Genomic DNA, 16,495 nt, shown 5'->3' with positions numbered 1-16,495 from the left:
ATCCTCACATTACTGCAGAGCAGGCAACTACGCAAACCTTTTCAAATCCTCTCCACAAGTAGAGTGCAGATAAAAGCAGGCAGCAAAATGTTTCTGAAATTATCTGTGATGGAGTAAAATCATGCATCATTTCATGAGGGATGCTGAATCAATGCTTATTACTTACAAGTAAGGTGTTTAAATCTTTCAATGGGTATGGGAAGAAAAGAAAGGGAAGGGAGTGTCTGAGATGAACACAGTAAATTGTACCATGAATTTAAAATAAATCCATTCTAATTTTTCTTATTTTAAATTGTAACATATATATTCCTGATCATTCTCTATCCTTTCCTTTCAGTTTATGACATTGTTTAATGTACTGATCCATTTGCTTCATTTTGTCTTCTTCTTTTCTCTTGCTGTCACACACAGCATTTTAAAGAAACTACGCCAGTGCATATGAAAGTCATAGCTTGCAAGAAAACAATCTGATCCCACTAAAATATTTGTAAATGAGAATTTTGTCTTTGTTTTCTGGGTGAGAAAAATCAAGTTTCCGTTCCTAAAGAACAAGAATTATCACAGCAATTTTTGAGAATTAGTTCTGAAAAAAGGCAATCATGCCTCAGCTTGGGGTTAATGATTTCAAAGTTTCAACATTAATAAATAACAACTCTCAGTTCAGAAATTTTCAGTATCTATGGTAATGCAAAGCATTATAATTTTATTTATTATTGCATCCAAATAGATGATACTAAACTACAGCTTCCTACACACAGCTGAGTCTGGAGTTGTTGTTATGGTTGGATTTCTTGGTGAAGTAGTACTTCTATTCCCAGATCATGAGAATCATAATACACCCAGACATTTACCTTTCACCATTCCTGCAGGAAAGAACACAGTGTCACTTGAAAAATTTACAGCTGAGGTCAAGGCCACAGGAATCAAACAAGCCCACACAGGCAGGGGTTGGTGAGGAGGGGTCATCCCTGTGTCAGCAGGACCAAAAAGTGCAGGTGGCAGAGGCAGGGCAAGCTGCTCACCTCTGCTTTGAGACCCCACACAGACCATGCTGTACATGGTGGCCTGAATTTTGATAGGCACTAATATTTGTATTTTTAAAAAGAATCTGAAAATAGCTAACTTGTGACATGATTGGAAAATGTGCTGTGGTGTGTGGGGGCTTCTCTGACAACAGCAGAGTTCAGTCTGATACAAACCAGGGCACCATTTCCACCTTTCTGCATGGGCAGTCACTTCCACAGATGAGGAGAGAAAAAAGGAAGGATCCTGTAAAACTTCCTAAAGACCTGATGGGCCATGTTTTCTATCCAAATAGTCCTCTGAGTTCAAGGAAACTACACTCCCAGCCTTCTAGCTCAGTATGATTAAGGAGGCATCCTGTACAAAAAACACCATTCTAAATTATGATTTTTCAATATTTTTAGTTTTTTCCCAGAACTTTTTATGTGACTTGTTTAAATCCAAGAACAATGGTGAAGATAAAAGAGCAAGAAAGCTTTCTTGTGCTATTTCAGTATTTGCTGAACTAATAATTCAGTGTCATATATGATGATGTAGTAAGTCAGCAAACGTGAAATATCTCTAGGGAGCTCTTTGTTCTGCTATTTTTTTCCTATCCAGTGCTTCTAGTTGTCAACATAAAAACATAAAATAAATTTTCAGATTCTAAATAAAGCATCTTAACATATGATCCTAATACTTCTTTCTGAAAAAAAAAAGAAACAGTCAAGCACTGAGGTATAATTTTCTTTAACTGTTTCCCCTTTGATAAGATATAATGGGAATTGAGCATTTGAAAAGGATGTTTATTAAACTGATTCTATAAATGGAAATGTATATTTTAAGCCCTAGGATTCAGGAGAATACTTTGTACTTTATATTGGTGTCATTTCAATCTTACTCTCCTTTGTCCCACTAAAAAAATCTAGGGAGAAAAAAGTCACAGCCATAAAATTTTACCTATTTTTTAAGGGAAGATCTACTTTTCCCAATTTTGGCTAGTTTTAGATTCAGAGAAACACTGAAAAATCCCACGTTGCCATAGCTTCACACAGTGAAGCTATCCAATTTGCTTGTGTTTAAATAAGAAAGCAGCTTCCAAAATAAAGTTGATGCTACTCTCTGAAGGCCTGTCTGTCTCTCTCCAGTTGTGTGCCAAGGAGTGCAGGGTGACAAGACTCTTCACTTAGGGCTTCAACTGAGTCAAATGTAAAGAATAAGTGGGAACAATCCAGGCTTAGGTCTCCAGTCTCATGGTTAAATGACAGATCTAAACTGTATTCCCACTGAATCTTTCCCTACCACTAAGCATGGCAGAGTTCACATCTGCAAATTTTATTCCAAAACTGTCCAGCAGTAAAGAGAAGTTCATTATTTTAAAACAACTCTTGTCAGTTTGGCTAAGGTTTTATTTGATACAGCACTTGTGCTTCAGCACCTGCCTGTCATTGTCATCCTGTAAAACTGATCTTCACTGGTACGATACACAGCAATTAATGCCTGAATGTAGATTCAGTGAGCAAAACGAAGGGAAGAAGGATTTGGACAGGGGGCAGAGACAAATCTGAAGGGCTCCATAGCTGTCGCTAATTAACATGGTAAGTGCAGAGTCACCAAGTCACTCTGGAGGAAATTGTTATTAAGTACAACGACTTTATCTATTTCCTATCTAGAGGAAGGGCTCAGGATTCACCACTGAGATGGACACATTGGGCTTTAACAGGTTTACCCAAGATCTTAAAATAATGTCTTTGACTTGCATCTGTATGATAGGCTTGAAACTTTTGGTCATATGAATCATCCAATTTTTGGTCATATGAATCAACCAATATCAGGTGGTTCTTTGGGACTTCTAGGGTAAAGGAGACACATAGGTTAATTACTGCTCTCTCTGTGTTTCTTGATACCCCTGCTTCTCCTGATGCATGTTTTGGATCTGTCATCTGTCTTTGCTGCTGCTCATGTTTTCCTGAGCTGAGGACACCATTCTGCTCCAGGAACTCAGTTGTTGTAGGGGACCCACATGCAAGCACCTCTAGGTATCATTTTTTCTGCAGATAGAGGCTTCAGCACTGCTACTTTCCTGATGCCTATCTGAGGACAAGGAAGAAAAATCAGTTGTAGTTCAGGAGAAAAAAAAATTAAGGGGAAATTGGCGTAGGAGGTAGAGGATAAACCTTTAATAGCATTGACTGCATTGCATTCTACCTTTCCTTCTCATGATAATTGAAGGAGTTTATTCTTTAATTCAGTAACTGCTATTGTTTTTTCAGTGGTGCTGGTGGGTATTTATTTAGCTCTATGATGGCAATCATAGCTCCATGACATTTCCTTATCCACATTATAATACCATCTAGACATCCCAAGCAAGAGTTGGGGATCCATATTTGTAGGAGCTGCATCCAGACACAAGACAAAGTATTTACCTCAACAGTTCACTGACAACCAACGAAACAAAACTCCTGGGGAGCAATATGGCTTGCTGTCATCTTGACCAACTTAGGTACTTAGGTCAGGCCTTTTGGTGTGAGTTCAGACCTGGCATCAGACCAACAGCATCCAGACCCTGTACTTATTCCATAGGATAGTCTGGTAGAGTAGGGAAGTCTACAAGAGCAGTCACCAAGGGATGGTCCATCTGCATTTACCAGTTACACATTATAGTTTGCAAACATCTGTAGGATGAAAAAGGACCAAGCAGCTGCTGGGTGCGACCATCAGGAGAAAGCGGTGTCAGAACTTAGAGCTAGATTCTACATCAATTAGCTATAACAGAGGAAATAAAATGCAAAAAGTTTTTTTTTCAATATGAAGCAGCCTTCATGTTATTTGCTTTTCTCTACCTGCAGTATGTATCCTCTGACTCCTGAATGGCCACACTGCACTCAGCAAACAACCTTCCCCAGGAAAGCCATTGTATCAGATATTTATGAGAGGGTTATCCAAGGATAAACAATAATTTTTATGAACTTCACTATAGAGTTTATAAGTTAGTTCTTTCCAAAATAATATTTTCTTTATTTTCTCAATGACCTTACTCTGCTGTCAGTTGTAGGGTGCTCAGCAGGGGCTGTAGGGCCTTACAAATATCAGAAATTTGTAGCTGTCTGTTGCTACTGCTGGCCAGCTGTTGGAAAACATATGCCTCTACAGCAGCCTTCTTGTATTTCCATACACTTTTCTGCATTTACATTCTGAACTGTTGTGTTCAGCTTTACAGTAATTATATATCACATAAATCTCAATGCCTTTTGAAAAGTATGTTTAAAAATAAATTGACAAAAATTGCAGTGAAACTCCTTTTGTAAAGTGATTGGATATCACAGAAACTTGATGAATCTGGTAGGGGATTAACCTGTTAGCCAGAGGTAAATGCAATTCAATAGACTTTTCCTTTGCTGACTATTATTACACCTTTTCCTCAGCCACTGTCTGTAACAAGGTCAGTGACTGCTGCTGGAGGTCTCCAAGAAAAGGCTGTAACACTAAACATATTTCAGCCTGAAAATGTAAACTTTAGTCAAATTATACTTCAATAATAACTTCTTTAAACTGTAGCACACTACATTACTGAAATAATACCAATAACTATGCTGTAGCATTTTTCAGTACTGCCTTAATTCTCTACAAGGCAGCTACCACAAGATTACTCTATAAAACATTTTTAGAGTCCCAGAGAAGTTGGCTAAGGTTTCTCGTGGCATAGGCTTGCAGCATTCATTTTAGGAGATGGTAGCCTTTCATCAAAAATTCTGCAAGTCTTTGTGATCCACATGGCTGCTATGGGGAGAATTTATTCATCATTTAATTTTTGGAAGTTTTCCAAACTGAAAAGATTAGGGTGAAACGTATATTGTGTGCAAGCAGCCCATGGTCATTTCAACTTTCCTTAATCCCCTGACATAAGTATTTGCATCTGTATTTTACTGATGAAAAAGCTGTCAGCACAGAGAAATGAGCTGTTTTGGACAATTCTCTTCTCAGGTGCCCGATTTCCCAGCCTGAGGCAGCTGCACCATGAGGGGGATGCTGTGGTTCAACCTCTTGGGAATTCCCTGCAACCAAGGCATTGGGTGGGCTGGGGACCCACCAGTGACACTGCACCCCTGCCCCACCAAAGGCTGTTGAGGTGTCCTTCTCCTCTGCCCCAGGGTGTTCTGCACAGCCCCACTGCAGCATGGAGGGCTTTCCCCCAGCAACCTCTTCATTGTAAAGGTTTTATTCAAAGGATGTAGAAGACAAAAATGTGTTCTCAGTATTTCAATATCAGAGAATTACTATTTCAAAAGAATAACATTAACAAGAATTATAATCAATTAATAACAATAAATTTCTGGTAATAAAAAATTAACAATAATCTGTTACAGCTTGATATATTTCTAGGTGGTTGAAGAAAGTGGATTGGGATACTGGCACAGAAAGAAAAGTGTACAATGGGGGCCTTAAAGAAGGTCTGTGAACAAATTAATCTCATATGAACAAACTGTCTATGACCAGTCTGGGCTGGGATTAAAACATCTGATGACAGAATGAGGTTTCAGACATCTCTGCTTTTGGGACATTTTCATTCCATATTTTGGTTCAGTTTTTTACAAACACAGGAAACACTATTAAAATCAAAACTGTTTCTCGTGATCAGCCGTACCTCTACTCCCCTGAAGAGTCAGAGTTGCTGAATTATGTTCTAGTAAACCCATACAAACATCTTTCAGAAAGTTTTATCTCCAGTGACTGCTGCTGGTTTGTGTGGCATATACAGGCTTAACAATTACAACAATTTGCAGTCTTTGGCACCTAGGTATTTTCCCCATTAAAGAGAATATTTTCTAAGCAGCTTTGAAATGTTTGCCTTGTGCTCATCAAGGAGTTGGATGTCACTTATTTTTGGCATGTTGCACTAAAGCCCCATCAGACTAGATATGGGGTTTGGAGAAATTAGTGGGATAGGGGAAGCTTCTCCTGTGGGAGATGAAACTTGGCTGCTGTGGCTTTCCCATAGCAGAGAACACAGAATCCCAGATCCCTTCAGTTCTGTTGCTGTTTCGTGAGGGTGCAAATCCTTTTAGCACTGCCTTAACCTCTAGCTATGCAATACCACAGTGCTACCCAGCCTGGGATATTTCATGCACAAGAATATGCAAAGCAGACAGGAGGACCTGTCTGCAGTGAGGTATTTTTCTGACAAACTTGATACACTGAATATGGATCCCTACCCTCATTGCTTCATCACCACCCTGTGATGTTTGGCCCCAAAGCTAAAGTGGTTTTTTGCTGCAAATAACCACACTGACAGCTCCTTGTAAGTAGGGCAAGAGTGGATTAGTGCAGGCGTTTTGCAGCAGAAGGCTCTGGAGTCTCACCTGCACAGCCACACGATTGCATTCATGTCCTGCTTTAACGCCCTTGAGCACCTTTTATCTTCCAAATTCTAAGGGCTTTTTTTTTTCTCTACCTACACAGGCAGGAGGAAGCAAAATCAAACAAAATCAGGATGGAGAGGAGGGGAAAAAATAGATGGTGGCTACTACATCCCTGGTCCCCTCTCAGGAACCTACAGGGCGTGTCTGCTCCCAAGCAGTAAATTGCAAACATTTCTACCATGGCCTGCTGCTTGCAGCGTACATAGCTCCTCAGGAAAGGGACAGTCCAGCTGCAAACTGCAGAATAAGGCAAGCAGATGGCCTCTTCTTCAAGGGTTTGTGCATATTCTGGGAAGTGCAGAGTCTGGAGCATGCCTCTCCCACTTGCTGTGCTGTTCAGCAGGGCCCTTTTGCTCTTAGAGAAGCATCCCCTGCAAATGCTGCAACACTTGTGCAGGGCATTCCCTGAGACACCTTAGATGCTCAGCATCATTTTACATATTTGCATTTTTGTAAGTTTAATATAGCATTTAAATTGTTTCACCTGCAATTTTTTTATTATCATGTCACTGAAAATCAAGCTACCCTAAATTTTAAAAAACAGAGGGATAATGAAAAAAGTTGATCTCATATTTATTCTACTTCATCTAAATATGTTTGTACAGGAAAAAGTACTGGCTACCCATAATACACATGGACCTCATATTCAGATTTGTAGAACTTTCTCAAAAATTTTTCCCCTGAAGTTGCTCATCTGAAGTCCTTAGCTGAAATAAGGGTGGACTGCTCTTTCCCTTCATCCATTTTATTTTTTTTCTTTTTCTGTTGATTACTAACTCTCCACTATATTGCCTAGGCACAGAAATTGAAATGGTAATGCATAATTAAGGTGTGCAACCTGCCATCCAGCTTCACACACTCTTTCCCTGTCATACTCATAGTCACCATCAGTCTCCCAGTTAATAAACTATTTTGACTGCCCTTCAGCTCTCCTCTTTTGAGAGAACCTGAGTGAAGTGAATTGTCACAAATCCTGCAAAGCTTGAACTTCTTGCTTGGGTACCTCAAGCACTGAAAGAGACCTGTCTATCTCACAAGAACAGGACAGAGGTTTTTTGATGTTCTGGCTGGGATCAATGGGTTCATGAGAGGAGTCACAGCTCCCAGACAGCACAGGGAAGAGGCATTTACGTCAGGACACGCACCTTAAACTCTCCTACCTGGCTGACTCACCTAGGCCCGGATAGGTGACTGTGCATTGGTATGATGTGCATTTCTTCACGGGCTGTAAGTCAAGGTGTGTGAAGTTATGCCTTTAACACAATCTGAATTACTTCAGTTTGAAGATAACAAAGAACAATCTGAATTACTTCAGTTTGAAGGTAATAATCGTAACCTCCACAGGTTGTTGGCCCATGAAGATGAAAAAATCCTGAGATGCTTTACTCAACAAAAAGGAGCATGGAACATCACAAACAATCGTTACCAGGGCACTGAGGAACAGCCACAACTTCTGTGGCATGATAAAACTGTCAAGTGCATTGGCTAATGGTAGACATAAGCACATAACTGAGACAGACGGTGTTATTTTATAATTTAGCTTTTTCCCACCTCACTGATACTGGTTTTGTATTTCCTAGTTTGAGTTTATGTCACTTTACTAAAGTTCTTGAAAACATGTACGTGTTTTTCTGAGCAGAGACACAGACCCAGTTGAGTGGGACTGGCAATCTTGCATTCAAGGTAAAAAAGGCTGTTGAAACAGGGCACTTCACTGAGTGGAGAAGCCAACTCCTTCCATTGTGGGGAACAAGAGGAACAAGCACAGCACATTCAAGGAATTTTACTGACCTTGTAGCTGGACAGTATAAAAAAATTACTTCCTTTCACACTTTCTTGAAGCCAAGGGGAAACTTTTCAGCAGCATGACTTCAGCTGTCTTCATGCCTTCTCCAGTCCTGAAACCAGCCTAGGAGGGAGCTATACCACCAGTATAGATGTGTCATTGCTAATGCTGCCTTGCTGATACTTTCTTAGAACTGTGCCTAGAAATGAAAAGCAGTTTGTGAATCTGCTAGCACTGAGTAACAGTTTCTGAGAATTGGTGGCTTTTCACCTTGGCTTGGTAGCATGACTTCTCTAGGGACTGGCAAAGCCAGTCTGTCTTCTTAACGTGTTAGATTCCAGTAATTTTGAGAGTATGCTAACAAAATATTATCCGAAATAAAGCCTTCAGAAAATCTAATGAGCTGAGCCTGAAGCCACTCCTAAAAATGAATTAATGTCCCAGGATGCTCATTTTCCTTTTAATTGGATCTGGCTTCCTTTTTAGATCCATGATGGAGAGAACACAGATTGGTACTGAAATACAGAAGACATTTTTCTAAATCTGGCTTCTAAAGTAAGTGACTTAAATACCAGACTGGTCAGAACTTTGATGTACAGTTGAACATGAAGTTGTGTTTTCCTGCAGCAGTCACTATTTCACATACAAGCTCTTTCCACACTAATAGATGAGAGTCAGCTGTGGTCAGAACAACAGAAATCAGAAGGAAAAGGGGAGGAAGGTTAAAGGCTGAAACTGAAAATAAAAAATACTGATTGCCTCTCTGTTTCCCTGCAGACAAGTTTTTATCCCTGAAATAGACAGAAGCACTTTAAAGAGATGTTTACTTAAGCTATGTAGCAGTTCGGGTGATGTGTATATTGTAAAAATCTCTGCCAGTAACCTGTAAAAACTAGGCAAGTAAGAACCTACTTTCATGTAGAGCTTCCTGAACTATATCTGACATTCAAGCAATGCAGGTCTGGATTCTCAGGCTCTCTTTCTTCAGCAGTTGAGATGGGAGGGCAGTTTCCCCCTGAGCCACATAGCTGAAAGTGAGGGCACATAGGGCCTTCTTACCATATGTGACCTGCTTCGTGGAGCACAGAGGGTCCAATGGGTGACATCATCTTGGCACACCTGAGTTATCCACATCCTGGTTTAAATGAGCACCTTTAGAGACTTTTATGGAAGTGGTTTTGTTTATTTTATTTGCAAATCTGTAAGGTGTAGTCTGCCTTATCCAAAAATTACAGAGGCCTATATACCAGCCAAACACAGAGGGTTTCTAATAGCTGGGAGGGTTGCAGTGGAAGTGGTTAGCAGCAGGAGCCAGGTAACCTACATTCCAACAACAGGAAGTTTTAGATTTAAAGGAGTTCTGATAAACAAGGGTTTGCTGTGCTCCTTCAGCCAACTGCAAATGCAGTAGGCACTAATGATGACATTCATTATTTAACATAATTTTTCTTGATATTCTTCCATTTTCCAGTCACCGCCTAGGTTTCCAGATACGTGTTTTTAAACGAGATAATATGTAAGGACAATTGAGCATAGAAGCAGTAGGTCTCTTGTAACTTAAAGCAGTATCTTATCTGTTGTGTACCCTGGCTTTTTGTAACGAACATGTAATGCTTTGTTGTCAAGCTTTTCAGAGGATTGCTGTTGTCATCTTTCCTCTCTGTAAAAGCCCCTCTGCTCCCGACACTTTAATTGCACAGTTGCCGAAATGAGGCACTGCAGAGTGTTAATGTGTGAGTCTGAGCGACAACACACTCCTCTTTTCACAGAGCTTTTGCCCTTGATCGTGAATGTAACAGAGCACGTACCTTAAAAATAACTGGAGATTCAAGGGAATCGCTACACTTATCCTCTTGCATAAGGTTTGTTGACACAGGGATCCTTCAACAGTAACTCATATTCTTTCACTGGGAATAATAAGCATCGCAATTAGTGAACTAGTTAATAACTGCGTGGTTGGGGAGGACAGCAGAGGTATTTCTGTGTATGTAGAAGCAGAGTGTTCAGTGTCCACATGGTCTAAAGCAGACAAAAAAAAAAAGGCTTGAAATCCTCCCTGCAGCCTCCCTTCTTGCGAGCTGCCCCTCCGGCTTCTCCAAGACGAGGCGGCAGGATGTTTTTATTCCCTACGGGGCCATTCTCCCTCGCTTTCTCCCGGGAGCCGGGCACAGCCGGCAGCCCCGGGGGAGCGGAGTTTGGGGGCGAGGGCTGGCGAAGCTGATGTCAGCGCCGGGCGGCGGGAGCGATTGGGCTGCGGGAGACTTTGCAGCAGCAAATCCGCCCCCCTCGCCCCCCCCCACCCCCGCACCATCGGCTTCAAAGCGGCCGGTGCCCGGCAACTCGCAGAGGTGCAAAAAGTGGGCGCGGGGCCGGCAGAGCCGCGGCGGCGCCCCCGGGCATCGCCCCGGCCGGGCCCGGCACGTCGGGGCGGAGGCGCGACCCCTGCGCGGCGGCAGCGCCGAGCGGAGCCCGGGCACAGCCCCGGCACAGCCCCGCCGGCCCGACCCACCGCCCTATAAAAGCCGCCTCCAGAACGAGGAGAAACTCCGCGGGAGGAGAGCACGTTGGCGCGGTGCTGCTCGCTGAGGTACCGGCATGACATCCGTCCTGGGCAGCGGCAGGGCGTCGGGAGGGCCGAGCGGGCAGCTGAGATGCAAGTCCAAGAGGAGGAGGAGGAGGAGATCAAAGAGGAAAGGTAAGAGAGATGTAATTTTCTTGTTGTTTTCTTTTCCCGCTCTGTCCGCCTGCCATCTGCACACCACCGGCTGCTCGCAGCTCTATTGTCAGCGCTCGCCGGCACCAGCCCTGCGCTGCCCCGACGGCCGCGGCGGGCCGGGCGGTGCCGGGCTCAGGGCCAGCCGGGGACGGCAGCGGCCGCCCCGGCCCCGCGGCCGGGCACAGCTCGCCGCCGTCCCTGCCTTGTGCCGGCCCGAGGCTGAACCTGCGGGGGTGCGGCGGGGGCTCGGCAGGCCCCGTCCGGGGCAGTGCAGGGCTGGTGCAGCGGGGCCGTCCTGGGGCTCCGGCCTGCCCCGGCCCGGCGCGGTGCCCGCCGCGGCCCGGAGCCCGCCAGAGCCCGCGGGCAGCAGGTGCCGCTGCCCGGGCGGAGCGCGGCGCCGAGCCCCCCGGGGCTGTCGCGCCCTCCAAACTACCGCTTCTCTCCTTTTCTAGACGAGGTCCGCCAAGTTTTTGTGTCTCGGTGCTGTTCCCCGTCCGTAAGCGAGCCCCGGGTAGGAAGGCGCTAATTGCCGTAAGCAGGAAAAGTGAAGCTACAGGCTGTCATTGCGAGCAGGGAATATGCCCTAGATAACAGCTCTTCGCAAGGCTGTCTTGCTTTCTCCTGTAGAGGGGATGACACACTACCGCTTGATTTTTGATGTTTTGCCTGGAAAAGACGAAGTTAACCGGCTGTGAGCACTTTAAAGTAAAATAAACTGATACGAGGAGCAGAGTGCCAGACATGCCCAGCTGCAAAGCATTCAACTGCAGAGATGCGAAGTCCGAGTGTTTATCCAAGCAGTAAATATAATCTAACGTGTAGTTATGATCTCTATGTGGTACTCGCACAAGTTTTACTCAGCTAGCACTCAAGCTGACGCTTTGGATGTACTGTTTCTCCTTCAGATTCTAGAAAACCTAATTTATAGGTGCCATTAGCTAAGTGTCTCTTAATTATTGATTATGTTGAAGTTAGTAAGTGCAGTATTTGATAACTTTTTAGGAAGATGTCGAAAGCAGCTTTTGTGTAGTAGCTGTTAAAACCGGGCCAAGTGCTGAATGCAAGGCTGTGTCATTTGATTGTCTGTCATTTGTCACTATTTTTACTTTCATCTGTTGACTCTCTATTATTCAAAATCATCGTAACAAATAGTGACCTGCACACAAATAGAAACAACAGATGTGCAGATATATCAGGACTTGAAGTAGATGTGCAACCTCAACTTGTTTCTCTGGGTTTTTAGCAGGTTATAACACCTGGTGAGAAGGACTGCCTTTTACTTGGCATTACAGAATAAATTTTAAAACTCTCAGAAAGGAGCGCCTGCATACTCAGTACCCTTTACATTTTCCTGTAATCAAGTTGTGCTCTACAGACTTTTTAATGCTGATTTGTTCTAGAAAACCTGTTTTTCTATGGAATTGCAAACAGCCTAGCTTTAGTGACCTGTACTTGACCAGGAGAAAAGAATAAACCATTAATCTAGGCAGTGGAGAAAAGGTACTTGGTTTAATTTTGTTTTTAAGAGCAGATGAAAGTTAGGGTCTTTCAATAAGACTTTTCTGATGCGTCCTTTTTTGCTTTGTTTTGCCAAAACAAGGTGAAAGTTGAATGTGTTAAAATAAACAAACATGAAAACTTGCTCAACAATAACTTGGTAGCTGACAGCTATTTGCAGAATGCACAGCTGGAGGTGGATCGCAGTCTAGAAAGTGCTTAACTGGCCAACATCAATAGGATGTGCACTTGAAGTGTTAATTTTTATGCTTTCAAATGTGCTATTTGTAACCACTTTTCAGATAATGTAGGTGGTTAGTATACTAATTACAGATTTGTGTCCCTATGATTTTGGTTTTCCTTTCTTTGTAATCACAGTATACATTTAAAAAAATACACATTTCTATAAAATCATGCTGGCCAAAAAAATTCCTGTAACTTAAAGCATGCCCTGTATAAAATCCTGTTTGGGTTTTACTATTATGGTATTTTATTTTTATTTAGTGACCATCTTTTTTTCTTTTATTTTTATGGTATCTCATAAGGAGGTGTTGCTTAACAAACAGACTATTCAGGAAACTAGTCAAGAAAATGTTTATTAGGCTATTAAATTACTGTTTTTTAAATGAGAATTGTTGTCGGCTCCACTGTTTTGCAGGTTTGATCTGTTTAATAGATTGTGAGAAAGTCTTTGCAGAGAGTTAGACCAAAGACACTTACTTCGAACTATTCTCCAGCACATATCTTGTTGTTTATAGCAGGAACGCTTTTGGTAGCCGCTTTAAAGTGTGTAACTACACACATATGTTTACACATCCGTACACAGGGATACCTATGAACATGAGGAGGCAAAAAAATTCACTGTAGTCTTAAATTTCAATTGAGTATTAGACAAAGTAAGGAAATGAATGTATCTGTCACATCCCCAGTCCTTAAGGAAATGGACTCAGCAAATTATTTATACAATTTACCATATTTTATTACACATGTTACATAGAACTGTAAAACCAGGTTGAGACATTGCTTAATAGAATATCTAGGAATGTACAGCAGCAGAAATAGTTATTATTTTTTATTTAGCATTGTTGCTTATCTCTTCTGTTTTACTTTCCATGTTTTCAGTCATCTTTTTGCTCTGGTTAGTGTGAATTATAAATTTGTGTGTGTGGGTATAGCACTTCGCTCCATACCTGGATGCTCTGTTTTAGGAGTTTCCTGGGGGCAGAAAGCAAGTTCAACCAAGGAAATCAAACTGCATTCTCTGAATATCTGAATTTCCTTGTGCATTTGGCCTAAAAATAAAAAAAAAAAAAACCACAAGAAAAACGCACATGCAGTAAGAGGCAGAGAGTGAATATCCATATATGCAAATCAAGCACTGAAAAGTGTAGGACACTGAAAATTATTCCCGTGTACAGTATTATCGTCCAGTAATTAATTTGCATGCATCTTATTTTCGTGCTTATGAAATCCAGCAATCCTTTCAGTAAGATCCTGCCTTAGCAATAAATGTCTATGCAGTGAATATCATATTGCAAACCTAGACTTAGAGTGATTTTATTCAGTTTTACACTCTGTGCAGAATGTGTGATAAAAAGACCTATTTGTCTTTTTACACACTTAGACCTATTTGTTAAATTAGTATAGGTAGAAATATTTTCATTGTCATTTAAAATAGTATGATAACTCTCAGCAGGAAGTAAATATCTTAATTTTTCAAAGATCTAATTAAAAATAAATATGGATGCTGGACAGATAATCTGCATACTAATTTCATGTGGCAGCAGTAATAGATATTTTATATTTCTCTCTATTTGCTTGGTTTTGAGTTGCTGGAGTTTTTTGAATTGGTGTGTATAAAATGACCAGAGGAGAGAAAATTATGCCTATTGATGTAGAAAAACCTGTTTAAAATTTCTTGGGGTTTATAGGCGGTTACAGTGTTTGCGGTTCTTGTGTTTTCTCAGGCCCCTGGAATATGGCAGAGTACTGGCAGAACTCAGCACATCTTGTGCCCATTTCATAGCCTGTGGTATAGATTTTGAAAAGAAGGCTTGTTTTCCCAGATAAGTCATTACAAGTAGACCAAACAAAAGCAGAGTTGCCATTTACTGATAATACTAAGAAGGCCACACTTCAGCAGCCTCCAGCAACTTCCTAGTAATCAACACACAGAAAGTAAGTATGAAATAGGGGATTGGATAGATAACCCTTCTGAGTTATTTTCCAGTGTAAGACAACAATTAAGACCCTTTATTTGCAATGCCATTTATAGGGCTACTGAGTGAAGTTAATTACTGGAAGCAGGAGGGCATCAGGTATCCCTGATGTGGTAGAAAGCCATGGCCAGAGTCGCTGCTGATACAATGGGGCATGAAATAAAAGTTGACAGAATAAACTAAATAAGGGCAGCAAGTGGGTGAGTGAGGCAAAATGATTGTGAAATGAAATTCCATGAAAAATTAATGAAATATAAAGCTTGTGCTGAAGATGAAGGAAGGAAACCAGCTTGGTTCTTCATCATCCTGCAATGCCAGAGTAATAAATGAGCATGTTTCATCTTGGCGAGGTTCAGGGACACAACTCCTTCCCCACAAAAGGATTGTGTTGTGCTTCACGACGTGTTCCGCTTATCTCGTGCCCTGACAGCTCGAGAGGAAGGGAATGGATTTGGTGATAAAATTAAATTGATTAAACCTTTATCCATCATCTAATTTGGTAGCTTTCTTTTTTCTTTTCTTTTTTACTATTACCTCCAATTTCTAGTGATCCGTGTAATGACAGCAATTTGAGATAGCATCAAGGACATTAGCTACGATGACTGAACTTAAATTTAGAATAAAAATATGGGATTCATGAGTCCATATCTAAATAGCAGACGATTAGGTTATAGCAGAGTTGTAACTTCCTAGCAACAGCATGTAATTGTGAGGACAATAGAATGGTGTATTTTACTTTCAAAGAGAACAGCATGTAATTGTGAGGACAATAGAATGGTGTATTTTACTTTCGAAGAGAACAAAATACTTCAACTTTATCTTGAAGTATTAATTATGTAAGTGGAAAAAGCGTGGTATGAATATTGACCACGTCTTACATGAGCAATAACGTATATTGTAATTTTTACCTTTCTGGCCACAGATACTGTCAGAGGTTTTGCTTTCCTCAGTGGCAATACACAGGCATATAAAGCTAGTGGCAAGGAATCCTACTGTTGGAAATCACTTCTTATTGCTTAAAATTTTGTAGGTTCTCCTTGGTGACTTACGTAGGAAAATTCTCCCATAAAGTGAGAGCTTTGCTTACAAGTTCCACTTTAAGTGGTTATTAATGGAGTTTTGAAAAATGCTTAAAGGCAGCCCTTTCTGAAGTGATAACCTAAAATGGAAAATTCTGCACTAAGAATTAAAGGTTAGATGAAATTGCCTTGTGAAGTTCCAAGTTACTAAAGGTCTGTGCAAACTGTATTCTTAGGCTCCTTTAATGCCTTATAGGTTAGCTAGTCTCAAAAAAGCGAACATGAGGATATCTGTCTGATCTCTGTTAATTGTACTACTTTTGAATTACTGCTGGCCAATATTGTATAGGTTTTGCAAGTAGTAATGAACGTGAATTGATCCCTGTGTTTACAGCTATCTCTACAACCTTTCAGGCAGTTTACCGTTTTTTCCGTGTAAGTGATTAGTTATCCAGACAAAAAAGGCTGATATGCATCAGCAGATAGATCATTCTCAAGGCATCTGTGATGAACTTGACGTCTGCTGTGTAAACCAGCTTGTTTTGCCTGCAAATTATGCAAGTTCCAATAGTAAAACGAAGCGCTTACCTTTCTGCTGTGGCTGACCTTTGTTCCCCGCTGTATGAATTTGAAACGAAGCAGCCAACCCGGAGGAGTTCTAACAGCATATTGTGATATATAACATATTAAACAGACTGCTTTGTTAACTGGCGGAAGCAGCTTGTCAACCCATACTAACAGGCAACCCTCCCTGAGTCATAAAATAGCCAAATTTAATGCCTTAACAGAAAGCATTAAATGGATGGAGTTATTGTCGTTCAATCAGTCTGAAATTT

General features: G+C 41.4%; 1 protein-coding gene across 1 annotated transcript in view; it reads left to right on the top strand.

The window, feature by feature from the left end:
• The first annotated feature begins 10,722 nt into the window (after positions 1-10,722).
• The window catches only part of ADARB2 (adenosine deaminase RNA specific B2 (inactive)), a 305,668-nt gene continuing 299,895 nt past the window's right edge, over positions 10,723-16,495 (top strand). The window contains exon 1 of the mRNA XM_030944243.1: positions 10,723-10,903. Within this exon, the coding sequence (XP_030800103.1) occupies positions 10,804-10,903 (100 nt within the window). The 5' untranslated portion in view covers positions 10,723-10,803. The remainder of the gene's footprint in view (positions 10,904-16,495) is intronic.

Source organism: Camarhynchus parvulus, chromosome 2, assembly GCF_901933205.1.
Source record: "Camarhynchus parvulus chromosome 2, STF_HiC, whole genome shotgun sequence".
In the NCBI taxonomy this organism is placed as follows: domain Eukaryota; kingdom Metazoa; phylum Chordata; class Aves; order Passeriformes; family Thraupidae; genus Camarhynchus; species Camarhynchus parvulus.
The sequence above is the reverse complement of the archived record's forward strand: the minus strand, read 5'-3'. Positions and strand labels throughout refer to the sequence as shown.